Raw genomic sequence first — 15202 nt, forward strand, 5'->3', positions numbered from 1 at the left:
ACAATCAAAAACTGGGATAATGCTGATTGCATTACATCATTGCCAAACTTTGGAAAGCTCCACAAAGAGACTCAACAAATTATGCAATAGCCTCCACAGCCTGAGTAGCACTCCCCATGACAGGTAAACTGTGCTGCTCAGAGAGCCTGTCTGAGCCAATGTGAGGATTCGGTTAGCCAAATAAAGGTGGTATTTTCCAGAGTTACTTTTTATAGTAGCTTAGAGTCCAGACAGTGGTTCATCACTGAAATGCAGATGAGTTCTAACAACTCAATTCAGCCTTGTTTCTCTTTCTACATAGATTATAATTTTGTATTCTTTAACTGCTAACAGCAGAAAGCTGAGGACTGGATGAGGTTTGTGTATTTTGTCCCTAACTACTTAGATTTGTATGAAGTTGTCTCATATTCAGTAACTTACAATATATACTCGGCAGCCATTTCATTAGTTACACCTGTTCAACCACTTGCCAATGCAAGTATCTAATCAGCCAATCACATGTACATGAGATGACCTGCTTAAGTCCAAACTGAGCATCAGAATAAGGAAGAAAGGTGATTTAAGTGACTTCAAGTGCAGGTTGTTGTTGCCAAATGGCCTGGTCTGAGTATTTCAGAAACTGCTGATCTGCTGGGATTTTCCCACATAAACATCTCTAGAGTTTATAGAGAATGGTCTGAAAAAGAGAAAATATCCAGTGAGCAGCAGTTCTCTGGGTAAAAATGCCTTGCTGATGCCAGAGATCAGAGGAGAATGGCCAGACTGCTTCAAGCTGAGAGGAAGGCAACAGTAACTTAAAGAACCACTTGTTACAACCAATGTATGCAGAACAGCATCTCTGCAGAGGGTTATAGCAGCAGAAGACCACACTGGGTGCCACTCCTGTCAGCTAAGAACAGGAAACTGAGACTACAGTTCACACAAGGTCACCAGGCATGGAGAATAGAAGAGTGGAAAACCATTGTCTGGTCTAATGATTCTCAGTTTTTGCCGGGACATTTGAACGGTAGGCTCAGAATTGATGAAACAACATCAAAGCATCCATCCTGCCTTGGATCAGTGGTTCAGTCTGATGATGGTGGTGTAATGATGTGGGGGGTTTTCTTGGTACACTTCGGGCCCCTTAGTACCAACTGAGTATCATTTAAACACCATAGCCTATCTTAACATTGTTGTTGACCATGTCCATCCCATTATGACCACAGCGTACCCATCTTCTGATGGCTGCTTCCAGCAGGATAACACGAATCATCTCAAACATTACAGTGAGTCCACTGTACTTAAATGGCCTCCACAGTCACCGGATCTCAATCCAACAGAGCATCTTTGGGATGTGGTGGTGGTACATCATGGATGTGCAGCTGACAAATCTGCAGCAACTGTGATGCTGTCATGTCAATATGGACCACAATGTTTTCATCACCTTATTGAATCTATGCCATGAAGCGTATTAGCAAGGTAACTGATGAGGTGTCTTTCTATATGTGAGTACAGTTTAAGACGGTTTTAAAAACTGAGAAACTGCCCTTTGAAGAGCCCAGTGATATTTTGTCTTCACAGAAACCAGTAGTCCAAATACCAGTAAAATCAATGTCTGTGTGACTCATTTGGATTTTAATAGTCTGTAATGGGGTGTTATTCTGGTCAATGAAAAAAAAAAAAGAGAGTCAATCCATCAAACCTCTCCATATAGATCCAGACATGTGGAGGCAGCGATTGTTCTGCTTTGAAAAGATTTTTATTTTGATATCTGCGATGTAAACATGTTACATAAACATGTATTGCTAATTGTTAAATCCTGAATGTGTCATAGATCATTTCGTGGGCATATATAAATATTGTGTTACATAAATCCTGAAAAAAAATTGTAACCCAGTTAGGGTTTTTTCTCTCTACATCACAAGAGTGAAGCTGGTGGTAAACTGGGAATATGAAACAATAATAACTATTTTTCCTAATCGCAATTAACTTGTGAATTAATCATCAAAAGTTTGATCAGCTACAAATACAACAAAGCCAACAAACCTTTGCTGTGACAGATTCACACAGTAAGACTATGGGAATTGTATGTACTTTACATTTGAGGGATTTGCTGTGTTCCTGCTGCACTGTTCAGTGAATAAACTGCAGTTTATTGGACTGTGACCATTTTACTGGGATTTAAACTGTAATGCAACTGTACCAAACACAAGAAAAGACAAGTACAAGAAGCGGGATCAGAAGAAGCAAAAATCACTGATGTTGCTGAACATCTATCTCGGGACACCGGACGGCACGCACACAAAAACACACACACACACACAAAAAAAAAAACCTCCGAAGTGGAAGTGACACATCCTTACTCTTTCGCTCTCAACCCTCACTCGATCACTCACATGCACAAACACATCTCCATGGAAACTGATAAAAGAATAGCTGGTGTGCAAAAAGACTGACAAAGCATAACATAAACTAGAACTGAGCCGGTCAGCAGGAAACACACACACAAAAAAGGGAAAACTCTGATCTGTAGGATCTAAGCAGAGAGGGGAGAAAATAAGATCCTTAGTTAATGGGAAGGAAATGCAAAAATTGGCTACAATGTACAAAAATTCGAATCCCATGCCCATTTAAGTAGCTTTTTTCTCCATTTTAGGTCATATGTTTGATTTGGATGCGGCATCAGACTTAAAAAGGCATAATTCAACAATGCACAATAATTTAAATCAAAAAAACAGCAGAAGCCTTCTGAGTACATATGAACAAATGAAAGTTACTCGGATGTTGCAGATCGCAGAACAGAGACGGTGGGCATCAGAAGAGGGGAGAGGACAAGGGAAGCAGTACAGCACAGAGTACAGCACAGTACACCACCTACACTCGTCTCCATGGCAACTACCACACTAGAACGAGTGATAATGCAGTTCCCTCTCTTCCTATTCTGAAAACTGTTCAATTGGTACCATATGCACTGTGCAGTATGTGGGAGACAAAGCTTTCACTCTTCTGCTGTTGCAGATGATACGAGAAGCGTTTAGAAGCATTAAACTGCGACACACATACACACACACACACACACACACACACAAAAAAACACTAAAGGCTAAAAATCTTAACTGCATACATTACATCCGTCTATCCACCACAGGCGTTGGCTTAGCCTGACACTGAATTCATCATCGTCCTCGCTTTAAGGGATAACTTGTTATTCTTGAATAAATGTGTTAAGTTTTTTTTTTTTCTTCACCAGTGCAAGTGGCAGTGTGTGGGCAAACGCCGTTTTCAAAGAGCAAGTACTGAGGTTGATAGAATTGAAAAAGCACAATAAAATGATTTTCTGTTTGTTTTTTTTCCCCCACTGGGGGTTCTGCTGTTGGTATGAATGTGAAGTGACATTTTTCGTGCAACATCTTCTTTGGAATTTGCATCTCGAGAAAGCGCCGAATACAGTTCTGCTCGGGGTGTTACTGAGAAAGATTGTGGCAACAATGCAAACACGACAATGCACAAAGTGTGCGCACAGCATGTACTCAGTTACAATTTGGGCTTAAGCTAAAAATAACTAGGGAAATCATTTCAGACGCTGAACCTTCACTCTGCCCACAAGCAGTGGTTCAAGCTATCTTTTTGGAGAGCCGTTTATCCCTCTTGTGGACTCATTTTGTTTTCTCAAAACTGGCTGGTTAAATCCCAGAGCAGCACAGTACACTAAAAACATGAATCAATTTGTTGTGTTTTCTCACATCAGTCTGGGGGGATTTTTTTTGTTCACTCTCATGATTAATACAAGGTACAGTAAGTCTGTCAGTTCAGCATATGACAAACAGAGCTAGTAAGGCTGGCTGCCGGATGGCCTGCTGGGAAAACTTACAGATGGCTGTTTCTGCTCCTCGAGTTGCACGCAGTATTGTTTGCATCTCAACAGAGAGCGCCTGAACAATGGAGGAGATTGTATCTTATTTGAGTCTCATTTATATTGTACTTCACCCCCCCCCCCACCACCACCACCACCTCTCTTTGCAAATGTGACATTTTGGTCTTAATGGCAACTTTAAAATCAGCATTCATCTCTATGTAAATGACATTTAAGCAATGAAGCACTTCAGCAGATCAGTACTTCGATAAATGCACCATCAACACAAGTATCAGGTGACAGTATTTTAAAAAGGTCTCAATTTGCGCAAGTGTTTCGTATCAGTTAACACATCCAAAGAAAAAGAAAAAAAAAAATTAGATTACATCCTTGGTCTCATTTCCAAAACCTACTTGCATATATTCAGTATGCACATGTACTTTTGTGGGTTCTATTCTGTTCTTGTTCAATTAATTAACATTATCACAAATAATCTGTCTTCTTTATTAACTTCTTCCTCATTGGGTTGAATTTTTCCAGCTATAAGCAGCTCTTACATCTTTTAGACTGCAGTGTGCGAAAAGAAAGGTGAAACTACACACACCAGCCGCTTCATTAGGTACACCTGTTTAACTGCTCATTAACAAGCATCTAATCAGCCGGTGGATCTCTCCTGCCTTGTATCAGTGATTCAGGCTGGTGGTGTGTCAGGGATATTTTCTTTGCACACTTTGTGACCCTTAGTACTAGCTGAGTGCTGTTTAACTGCCACAGCCTACCTGAGTATAACACAGTGTACCCATCTTCTGATGGCTGCTTCCAGCAGGATTACACCAAGTCACAAAGCTGAAATCATCTTAAACTGGTTTCTTGAACATCACAATGAGTTCACTGTACTCAGATGGCTTCCACAGTCACCAGATCTCAATCCAATAGAGCACCTTTGGGATGCAGTGGAACATGATATTCACATCATGGATGTGCAGCCAACAAATCAATTGTGTGATGTTATGTCAATATGAACCAACAAGCATAGATTCCAGCAAATTGTGGAATCTATGCCATAAAGAATTAAGGCAGTTCTGAAGGCAAAAGGAGATCAAACCCAGTACTAACAAGGTGTACCTAATAAAGTATCCAGTGAGCCCATAATATTAGAATGTACCATTTAGTAATTACAGTAGAATTTAGTAACGCAGCTCCAAGGTTCTGCTTTTAAGTTATTAAAAACTGACATTTTTATACTGAATTTCATCAGTCCGTAAAACACACATGTGAAGCGAGTACACTTTGTACAGTTTAACCAATGGTGTCGTAGCTCATCCGGCTTGTTATCCATCACAATTCACAAGTTACTGTAATGTGCGAAGTACAGAAAGCTAGTTATGAGTTTTGTTGTCAGTGGTTGGCAAAATAATCTCACTTTACACATGAAAGACCCCAAGTGCAAGACCAGGAGGAGACAGGAACCCTGCTTCAGGGGGTCAGAAGCTAGGGCCAGTCCCAAACCTGGATAAATGGGACGGTTGCTTCATAAAGGAGATCTGATGTAAAAGTCTATGCCAAATCAAACATGCGGAAATACCTGCTGTGGCAATGTCTTTGGAATGCACGACAGACGCCTCTCCGTTGCATAAGCCCATCAGTCCTTCAGCCAGATGAGCTGAAAAAAGGTTGCTCATACACCAGAACACAGACTGTTTAGAGATGCTGTCCTCAACATCATCAGGGGATAACCGGAAACACGGGAGAATCTGCTCGAAAGAAACGAGCTTTACTGCAAAGGTAAAGTATCTGCCTGAACCATCTGCTGAAGGCTGAAGTGATATGAAAGCAAACGCTGCAGGATTTGTAGCTGAAACTCCAAACAAGTTCAGAGATGGCTTCACCAGTCACTGTCATTGATCCGGTTCCCTGGTGAAGTGTGAATGTCAAGCTCCTGCAATACAGCTGAAAAACAAAATCACTGTTTCTAATAAAAGAATGTGTAACTATTTGAGGTCTTGAAACTTGAGGGGTTTTTTTGTTCGTTTTTTTAATTCTCCACTGGACTTATATGAGCCTGAGACTAGGAGACATTGTGCAGGGGAGTACTTCAGTGTACAAAGGGTCAAAGGTTTTACACCAGTGGAGCACTCTGTGGTGTTAAGGGCTTACTCTGTCTGGCTGTGATTGCACACAGAGAATAAATATAGAAAATCTAATTTAAGGTCCCAAAGGGATAAGCAAAGCAGTATTGTTTGAGACTGAAGCTCAAGCAATTTTCTGCCATTAACAATTCAGAGAGAATTTTTATTTATTTTTATTTTTTTATAACAGCCTCACGCTGAACTCAAATATATTCTGAATGCGCAATGAGACAGCTCTGTCTGCAGAGGCAGAAAGCAGGCAGAGGAAATGAGAAATCAAATCTAAACTACCAAAATACACATTAAGAAAGAACCAGGAGATAAAACATGGAAGAAACTGTTTTGCTATCACTCATAAAAGAGAATATCTTATGTTTGCTGCTCAGTTAAAAATTAAAATGTATAACCGAAGGGAGGATTTAAAGCTTTGATCAATTAAAACTGTCACAATTTGTCTTTGTCAGACACAGGCAATTAATTAAACTCTGGGGCCCAGATTTTCTAAAACAATTTGATGTGCTTTCAATAATGGAGCTGGACCGAAAATTAAAAACAAAAGATGACATTTAGTTCTTTGCCTCCTAACATTCAAAAAAAACTACACTGTAAATTAAGAAGGGCACAACAGATTAAATGGATTTTAGACACGATCACATGAAGATGATTTTTTGATGCTGTTTTTTTTAAGCTTTTCAATGATTCCCACTGTGCAACCATTCCTTTTTTTTTTTATTATAAACCAAAACTCATTTGAATCTCAATTATTACAAGTTCCCCAAATTTATTTTTTCAGACATAAAAAAATATTACCAGTAACAAATATAAATTGAAAAATAAAAAAAATAAAAAAATAACAAAAAACAATCCAAGCTGCCTCTGTGCACATGCATGCCTTTTTCTGCTGATTTCCACACAAAGATTTCAGGCTTCTTACATTTTAAGGCATTGCAGCAGCTGTTTTTCCTGTGCTAATGTTAGATTTTTTTTTTTTTAGTATCTCAGTGACAGCTCAAACCCAAAATGTCAGCTTTTTTCCCTCCAGGTTCCTCGTGAGCTGACACTGTAAGGACAGAAATAAAAACAGTGCGGAGTCTTCTCAATCATTTCACTGAGAATTTTTAAACAGAAACCTTTTCTTTTATCATCTTTTTGAGACTAATCTATGTAGCAGCTGCACTCTGCTTCATAACCATTTTCTGGCGGGCGCCCTTCGCTGCCGAGGAGTCAAGTACTGTCGAACCTCCCGAAGTGTTCGGGAATCCATGAGCGGCCACGTATTTCCGATACGCTTCTCGGATGATGCGGAAGGCTCGTGCGTTGGCATACGGTATATCTGTGACTGGGTCTCGGTACAGCGCGGCCTTGTGGGTAACAGGACAAACCTCCTGTACGGGCACCTGAGGATTCGTCTGGGAGCTTCGCGGGAAGGCGACCTCAAAAGCTTCATCGTCACTGAAAGTTATGTAAGTGCGGGAGCACAGGCCTCCAGCAGGCTGCTGGGAAGGTGCAGTGGGATTCTGTGGTGCAGTCTGAGGAACGTCCTGATCCAACCTTTGGAAAAATGGGAATATTACAACAATAAAAAACTTTAAAAACAAAAAAATATCATATGTATGGAAGAATTGCCTGGTAATTTCTCACGACGACTTCAGGACTAGCAATATAAAAACTACAGCATAAGATATGACAATGTAATAGATCACCTTGCTAAATTAAATGATAAACTCACAACAGTTTGGTATGTTTGTACTGCAGATTATTCCAAGCAGAATAAAAAGAAATACAGGGTAGAGCAGTATTACACATACCCCTCGACATCAACATTTTCTTCTTTTAGGGCTGAGGTTGAGACAAGGGGCGTAAGGACCGAATGGTAACGGATGGTTGGTCCCTCAAAACGCCGCTTCTTATGGACTTGTTTCTTCTTGTCTGCCTCCAGACGTTCATAGTTTTCTGCAGACATAAAGGAAAATCAGCAACACCAGTGTGTTGTTATATAGTAGAAACAACTATTGGTGGAATCATACTGATTTACATTGCAATCACAGCCACTTGCAACCTTGATTAATAGGCAAGTATAATGTTTAACTTATATAGCTTATAGAATGATTGTGGTTCAGGAGCCCCTCAGGAGGTGGAGTGGGTCATCTATTAATCTGAAGGTTGGTGGTTCGATCCCTGGCTGCTCCAGTCTGCATGCCAAAGTATCCTTGGGCAAGATAACTGAATACCGAGTTACTCCTGATGCATCCGTCGGAGTGTAAATGTTAGAAAGTGTTTGTATGAATGTGTGTGAGAATAGGTGAATGAGACATGTTGTATAACTTTGAGTCTACTCTACATGAGAGAAACGCGCTATACAAGAACCAGTTTAACATTTATGTAACTGACAACATGATACCCAGTACTTGCACCTCCTGAAGTGTTTAACAGGATACTTTCTACGTCTGTTGTCATTTGTGTTCTTCTCTGTTATGTTTCTGCTAGAAGAACAAATGTTGGTACCGGTTCTCTCTTTACATAACAGGAAAGATAACCAATAGTCTGGAACTGAAGTTTCTGTGTCTTTAAAAGGTAACTCAGTTCTCCAACATGTGCTTACCAAGAGATCGAATGTTGATCTCAGCTGTTATTTTAGCCTCAGCCAGCAGCTCTTCCTGTGTGAGGGGTCGGTCACGATGAGCACCTCTTCGTCTTCGCGGGGCATCCTGACGTTCTTGTAAGCGCAGATTTGTCTTCCGTGTATGTTCACTTGTGGACTGTCGGACAGACTTTCGAGCTGCACAAGAATTAAGAAAACCCACTGAATTAAATTTCCAAAGGAATTTTTTTAACATGTTCAAAACTGTCCTGCCGTGTTGTGATGTAATCATCCCATGCATATGATGGGGAGGTTTATGCATCAGAGGAATTTATTTAAAAGAAGGAAACCACTGTGCAAGCATTAGTAGGTGGTTTACAGCAATCTTACTCTCTGCAAAATCTTGGAATTCTTGTAGAATCCTCCTTTTTGGCTCCACTTTAGTTTTCTCCGTCTTCTTCTGTTCCTCTGTTCTTTTAGGTTTGGGTTTTGCCACCTTTATTGGTTCCTTGGATTAAACAAAGACAGAGAGCATTTTAAGTTCTAGTTCACTAGCATACAGTTTGAAGAAAAAGATGAAAAGCATGTTACCACTCCACGCCAGAAAATATTTAATGAACTTAAAAACATTAAAAAATAATGAAAACTGTTATGTGAAGAGGCCCTGCAACAGGCTGGCAATCTGTACAGGGTGTACCCTGCCTCTCACCCTATGTCATGCTGGATATCGATACTGATATGGACTGGGTAATGTGTTAGGAATGAAAGGATGTCACACCATTTGATGGAAATGAATTTACCAACCTACAGAAGCTGAATTCAAAATCAAATCAATCAAAGTTAAAAAAAATGACATCTGATTTTAGGAACTCAAAATGGTACTCAGTAGTTTCTATGGTCTCCACGTGCTTGTATGCATGCCTGACAAAATCGGTGCATACTCCTAATGAGACAATGAATGGTGTCCTGTGGGATCTCCTCCCAGATCTGAATCAGGACATCACTGAGCTCCTGGACAGTCCGAGGTGGCAGTGTCAGACGGACTGAAACATAATGTCCCAGAGGTGTTCTATTGGATTTAGGTCAGGCGAGTGTGGGAGGCAGTCAATGTCATCAATTCCAGGAACTGCCTGCTTAGTCTCGCCAGGTATTGTCGTGCACCAGGAGGAACCCAGGATCCACTACACCAGCACAGGGTCTGACAATGGGTCCGAGCACTTTATCCCGATACCTAATGTCAGTCAGGGTGCTGTTGTCTAGCCTGCAGAGGTCTGTATGTCCCTCCATGAATATGCCAGACCATCACTGACCCACCACCAAACTGGTTATGCTGAACGATGTTACAGGCAGCATAACGTTCTCCATGGCTTCTGCAGACCCTTTCACATCTGTCACTTGCGCTCAGTGTGAATATGCTCTCATCTGTGAAAAGCACAGGGCATCAGTGGTGGAATTGCCAACTCTGGCATTCTTTGGCAAATGCCAATTGGGCTCCACAGTGCCAGGCAATGAGCACAGGGCCCCAGGCCACCCTCATGGAAGTCTGTTTCTGATTGTTTGGTCACATATTCGCACCAGTGGCCTAATGGAGGTCATTTTGTAGGGCTCTGCCAGTGCTCATCCTGTTCCTCCTTGCACAAAGGTCCTGCTGATGGGTTAAGGACCTTCTACAGCCCTGTCCAGAGCCCTCACCTAGAGTAACTGCCTGCCTCCTGGAATCTCCACCTGAGAGTTTAAATCTCCTCCTCCTCTTGAGACTGTACTGGGCGACAAAGCAAAACTTTGGGCAATGGCAATGTGCCATCCTGGAGGACTTGAACTACCTGTGCAACCTCTGTAGGGTCCAGATATAAATTTTTTGAGCAGTATATTTATTATCCCCATATATATTTATGCATCCCTGTGATATTTTTAATAAATGTTTCTTATTGTGAATTTTTCATTCAACTTTTTTTTTTTTTAAAGGATTTGGCCCATTGGTGTGCCAAGAATAACGTAGTGTGCGTTTGTTTTTTTAACAGGTATTTAGACACCACTTTTTTAATCTCACTAAGTACTAAGATTTCCTGCTGCAAAAGCCTTGAGGCAGATACTTATTGCTCGTATGATGTGGAAAACAGCTCAACTGACAGAGATAAGTCAGCTTACATAGAAATATCAAACATATTTATTTACATTTTAGAATATCTGGCACAGATAAAGGAAACAGTGTTGGTATTATAGAAAAAGAAACTGCCATTAAAAGAGTTATTTCTGTATAAAATATGATGGGGTCAGTAATGACGCCACTTGGCCATTAGTTGCTAAAAAAGCTTGGTCACCTGGGAGATAATCAGTCCATGTGTACAGTTGTATACACATAGAAGGAAAACACAGGGAAAAAACAAGTTGGTAAATAGTACATTTCTTCTGTTTTTAAAGGAAAAGACAAACAGCTTCTATCTTCATGTTGCAAGTCAGCTGCAAATTGACAAATTAAATTAAATTAAATTCAGCTTGGTTTAAAGTCTGATGGGCCCTGAAATGCCTGTAGTACCTTATAAGCTTTGGTGACAACCCGACTTTTCCTCCGAGGTGCGTCCTCTTCTTGGTCACTGTCTGGCTCATCACCCTCATCAATGTCAAAGTCGCTGTCCACCTCGTCTTCTGTGTCCGAATGTTCTCCGTGATACTCATCATCTCCTGATTCCTGAAAGCAAACCAAAGGAACAATATTCAGGCAACAAGTCAGGAAAGACATCCAAACAGTCTACCTGCAAGAGATGCAAGACATAACAGTCAATTTAGTACACCAAAATTCCTCCGCATTTTTCTAAATGCAGTATTTAGGCCTATTGATAACATTAATGCAATTAAAATTGCACAATTCTGTCAATAATCTGGGAAGTGTGTACCCATGTATGCTGAGCCACATCCCATTATTCTCGGATATTATTATCATTAAAGTATTATTCTAGGAGAGATTTAGAGTGCACCACAAGACAAAAATAACCCTAAAATAAACAAATAAATAAAACTGTATAGATAAAAGAAAACATGCAGAATTATTTTATTAAAACTATGAAATCATGACTACATACACAAACACCGATATACTTGCGCACACACAGACACTGTCACACTGCTTTATCAAAGTCCCAGCAGAGATGACTGAGGCATCTCAGGATCTGTTTGTGATTTTTTTATGAAGCCACTCTTGTCAGAACTGCCAGAGCTGCCGCTGCCAAATCCCCCTACACAAAGTGACCCCTGAACCAGCAGCTGTTTGAAGAAAATTAGCCACACTGTAAATTGAGGAAACAAATTAGCATCTTCAAAAGCAAGCCATAATGTGAAATTGCTACAGCATCAACTGTTCTGACAAACAATATCACACAGGCCTTTCTTCTCTTTTCAAGTGTGAAGCAGGAAAGTCTGGCATCATCTAGTCTCTGTTTACAGCTGGTGTTAAAACTATAATTGTTAGGCAGATTCTAAACTAAGTCACAGTCACCATTTCCAATGGATCACAGTGGCTGCTGTAGGCCTTAATGTGAGCCAAATTTTAGTAACACTCATTTTTAGAAGTGTCCTTTTAATTCAGCTAATTTCTCTGACAGCTTCAAAGCTGTCCACACAGATCTGAGAACCTCCACCTAATTAAGAGTTTTCTCCATCCATCTATCCATTTTCTGCTGCTAATTCAGCTCCAGGTCACAGGGGCAGCCGTCTAAGCAGAGATGCCCAGACCTCTTCCCTGGTAATTTCCTCCAGTTCTTGCAGGGGAACACTGAGGCATTTCTAAGCCAGCCAAGAGATACAATTTCTCCAGCGTGTCCTGGGTCTGCTCCGGGGGCCTCTCTGGGTAGGACACGCACAAAACACCTCCCTTTGGAGGCATCATAATCAGATGCCCAAACCACCATAACTGGCCCCTTCTGTTATGTACTGTAGAGTGGAGGCTCAACTAATATCACCAAGCTCCTCACCCACACTCTAAGGCTGAGTCCAGACACCCTTCAGAGGAAACTGATTTCGGCTGTTTGTATCTGCGATCTCATTCTTTCAGTCACTACCCACAGCTTGTGGCCATAGGCGAGGGTAGGAACACAGTAAATCAACAGCTCTGTGTTCACACTCAGCTCAGAGTTTTCTCTCTTGTCAAAATCCATAATCAGAGGAAATTTTTTCCAACATTACCACAGGGGGATGAACTAAAGCTGTTATTATTAAAAACTCATACTCAAACATGATTTACCAGTGACTAGAGAAATGTGTTCAACTTTTAAACAGTGGATTAATTCAACTTAAAAACAAATTTAAAAAAATGTTATAATGCAGATGAACAAATTTTCTTTACACGTTGGAAAAAGCTGAAGTAAACATCCCACAGACTGACACGAAGTAAGTCTGTAAGTTAAGTAAGCTTGGGAACGATGCTTGATTTATGATACATGACAAAACATCATTGAAGGAAAAAAAAAAAAACCTTGCTTTAAATAAAATCTGATTAATTTACCTGCCCTAGCAAAAACATGGCAAAACTGGAAGAGCTTCTAATCTTTCTGTGTACATCCACATACACTCAAAGGTTTCCTGACAAACAAAAAAAGTATTGCAGTATAATGGAGCAGCCCTGCCATATGTGGTACTTTCATTAAGATTTTAATGTTAAAATAAGTGTGTGAGGATGTGTTAACATCTAAACCTAACACAAAAAGTAAGGAAATTTGTGTTTGGACAATTATTTCTTTGTTGTAACAATGCTTCTGGGCAATAAATCTTATACCGTTGGAACACCTGTTTATTTCCCCTTAAATGGTGTCACATTTGTAGTAAAATGTATTTGTGAGTTGAGCAGCAGTGCTGAGTATGTGGGTTGAGCCCATGAAAAACTTGCCAAATCTTTTCTGCCAATGCTAAACAGCTTATTCTGATACTGACTCTTGTTTGGTGTCATTTATTGGATTGGATGATTGCTGGTTGAAGAATGGGACGCCATCTCACAAGCTGGTAACCAGCATGAGGGGTGGGGGGTGATACTTTATTGATCCCGAAAGAAATTAGGTGCCAGGCTGTTGTGGCTGTGTATTGTTCTTCCACATGCTACTGAGGCCCCTGTTTATTAAATGAATAAACTGTTAAATTGTCAATATGTCTTGTTTCTTCAAACTTCAATCAAAGAAATAATCGACCAGACTCAAAATTACTTATTTTAGTGCTAAGTTTATGAGATAGATGTGGAACATGTAATGCTGCCAGAGTCCCACTTAAATCAGTGCGCCCCACTGTCAGTCATGTCGGTCTCAAAATAATGAGAGATGTCTACTTTACTACTGCATGCGCTTGTTGCCTGGCAGAAACGCGGTTAATCAGTTAAACTAATGCACGAAAACAAAATGTAAATAATTTAGTTGATGCTTCAATTAGGCAACAACTAAACATCAACCAAAAATCCCTCAAACCACGCTGAAGTTGTGAAGAGATGGTTCTCGTTTTGGCACTCTGGTATCCTGTGACGGACCAATATAGCAACATCACGGCTCAAGATAGCTTGGAGCTAGCTAATGCTAACTCATTAGCGCGCTCTGTGTTGGTCAGTTTGGTTACTCACATCGTTGAAGCCTCCGTAAGTGGTCTTGTAGAACTCATCCTCTTCTTCAGCATCTAGTAATTTGGACATACGGTTTCCCGCAGTCTTTCTGGGTTCGCGGCCAACTGCAAGACTCATGGTTGTGATTTCCAAACAACGCTAACCAACGCTAAGCTACTTAGCTCGTTATGTGACGCTAAACAAATTTCCAGGGACCTATTTAACCTAGTCGTTACTCTGTGTACTTCCTTAACTGTATGTCGGTACCCATGTTTTTTAGACCACGAATACGCTTTTATATTAATGGTGTACTTTATAAATTCGTCTTAGCAGAGGATAAATACTAACAAATTTTAAGTGTGGAGCTAAATGCTAAAGCTCGTTTAGCAAGCAATCACATCCGGCACGGTTGATACTACTACTTCCGGGGGGCGTAGTTTACTTTTTTTTGACATAGAAGAAAAATCATTAATCACACAACTAATAAAAATTAATAAAAATAAATACTTCAATCTGGAATTATTTTATTGAAAAATGAATAACGCCATGAAAACAGTAAGGACTTCTTTCACACCGAGAAAGCCATGAATTGTCATGGCAACTAGGCAATTTGGATATAGCGCACAATGGCGATTGCAACAGTCTTTATCTACTGTTAAAGTCATTTATTTATTATATATTTATTGTTGGACTACTCTAAAATTATAACCATAACTTACCGTTTTAGTTGTCAGTAAATGCAGCCAGCTCCACTCACTGGTGAGGGTCAGATTTCTGGTACAGTCTACTTGCCCACAATGTAGATTCAAAACTCCCTATAAACAGATTGAACCTAATGCTCTGTGTGTGTGTGTCTGCTGTTCCTCACTGGATGCTGTAGTGCTGTAATTTTTTTAAGTAAATGAGTACACCAAATTTGTGAAAGCACAATAATTTTAATTTTTCCAGTTTATTAGAGAGAGGAATTAAAAAAACAAACAAACAAAAAAAAACCCAACAACCTGCATTTCATACAACTATTAAATAATAAACAGTAAGTTTGAGTTTATAAGAATACTAGTGCAGAAATTACAATCAACAAAAAATAA

The 15202-nt window shown here is 40.1% G+C and overlaps 1 protein-coding gene across 1 annotated transcript; it reads right to left on the bottom strand.

Annotated features, from left to right (window-relative positions):
• Window positions 1–6677: 6677 nt before the first annotated feature.
• On the bottom strand, window positions 6678–14518 carry vps72a (vacuolar protein sorting 72 homolog a). The gene is made up of 6 exons (XM_030741109.1): window positions 14136–14518; window positions 11079–11231; window positions 8933–9050; window positions 8564–8740; window positions 7770–7914; window positions 6678–7512 (listed from the first exon to the last, which is right to left on the bottom strand). The coding sequence occupies exons 1-6, from the start codon at window positions 14250–14252 to the stop codon at window positions 7122–7124; spliced, it is 1101 nt and encodes a 366-aa protein (XP_030596969.1). The 5' UTR covers window positions 14253–14518; the 3' UTR covers window positions 6678–7121.
• Between the last annotated feature and the right edge of the window lie 684 nt (window positions 14519–15202).

Source organism: Archocentrus centrarchus, chromosome 11, assembly GCF_007364275.1.
Source record: "Archocentrus centrarchus isolate MPI-CPG fArcCen1 chromosome 11, fArcCen1, whole genome shotgun sequence".
NCBI lineage: Eukaryota > Metazoa > Chordata > Actinopteri > Cichliformes > Cichlidae > Archocentrus > Archocentrus centrarchus.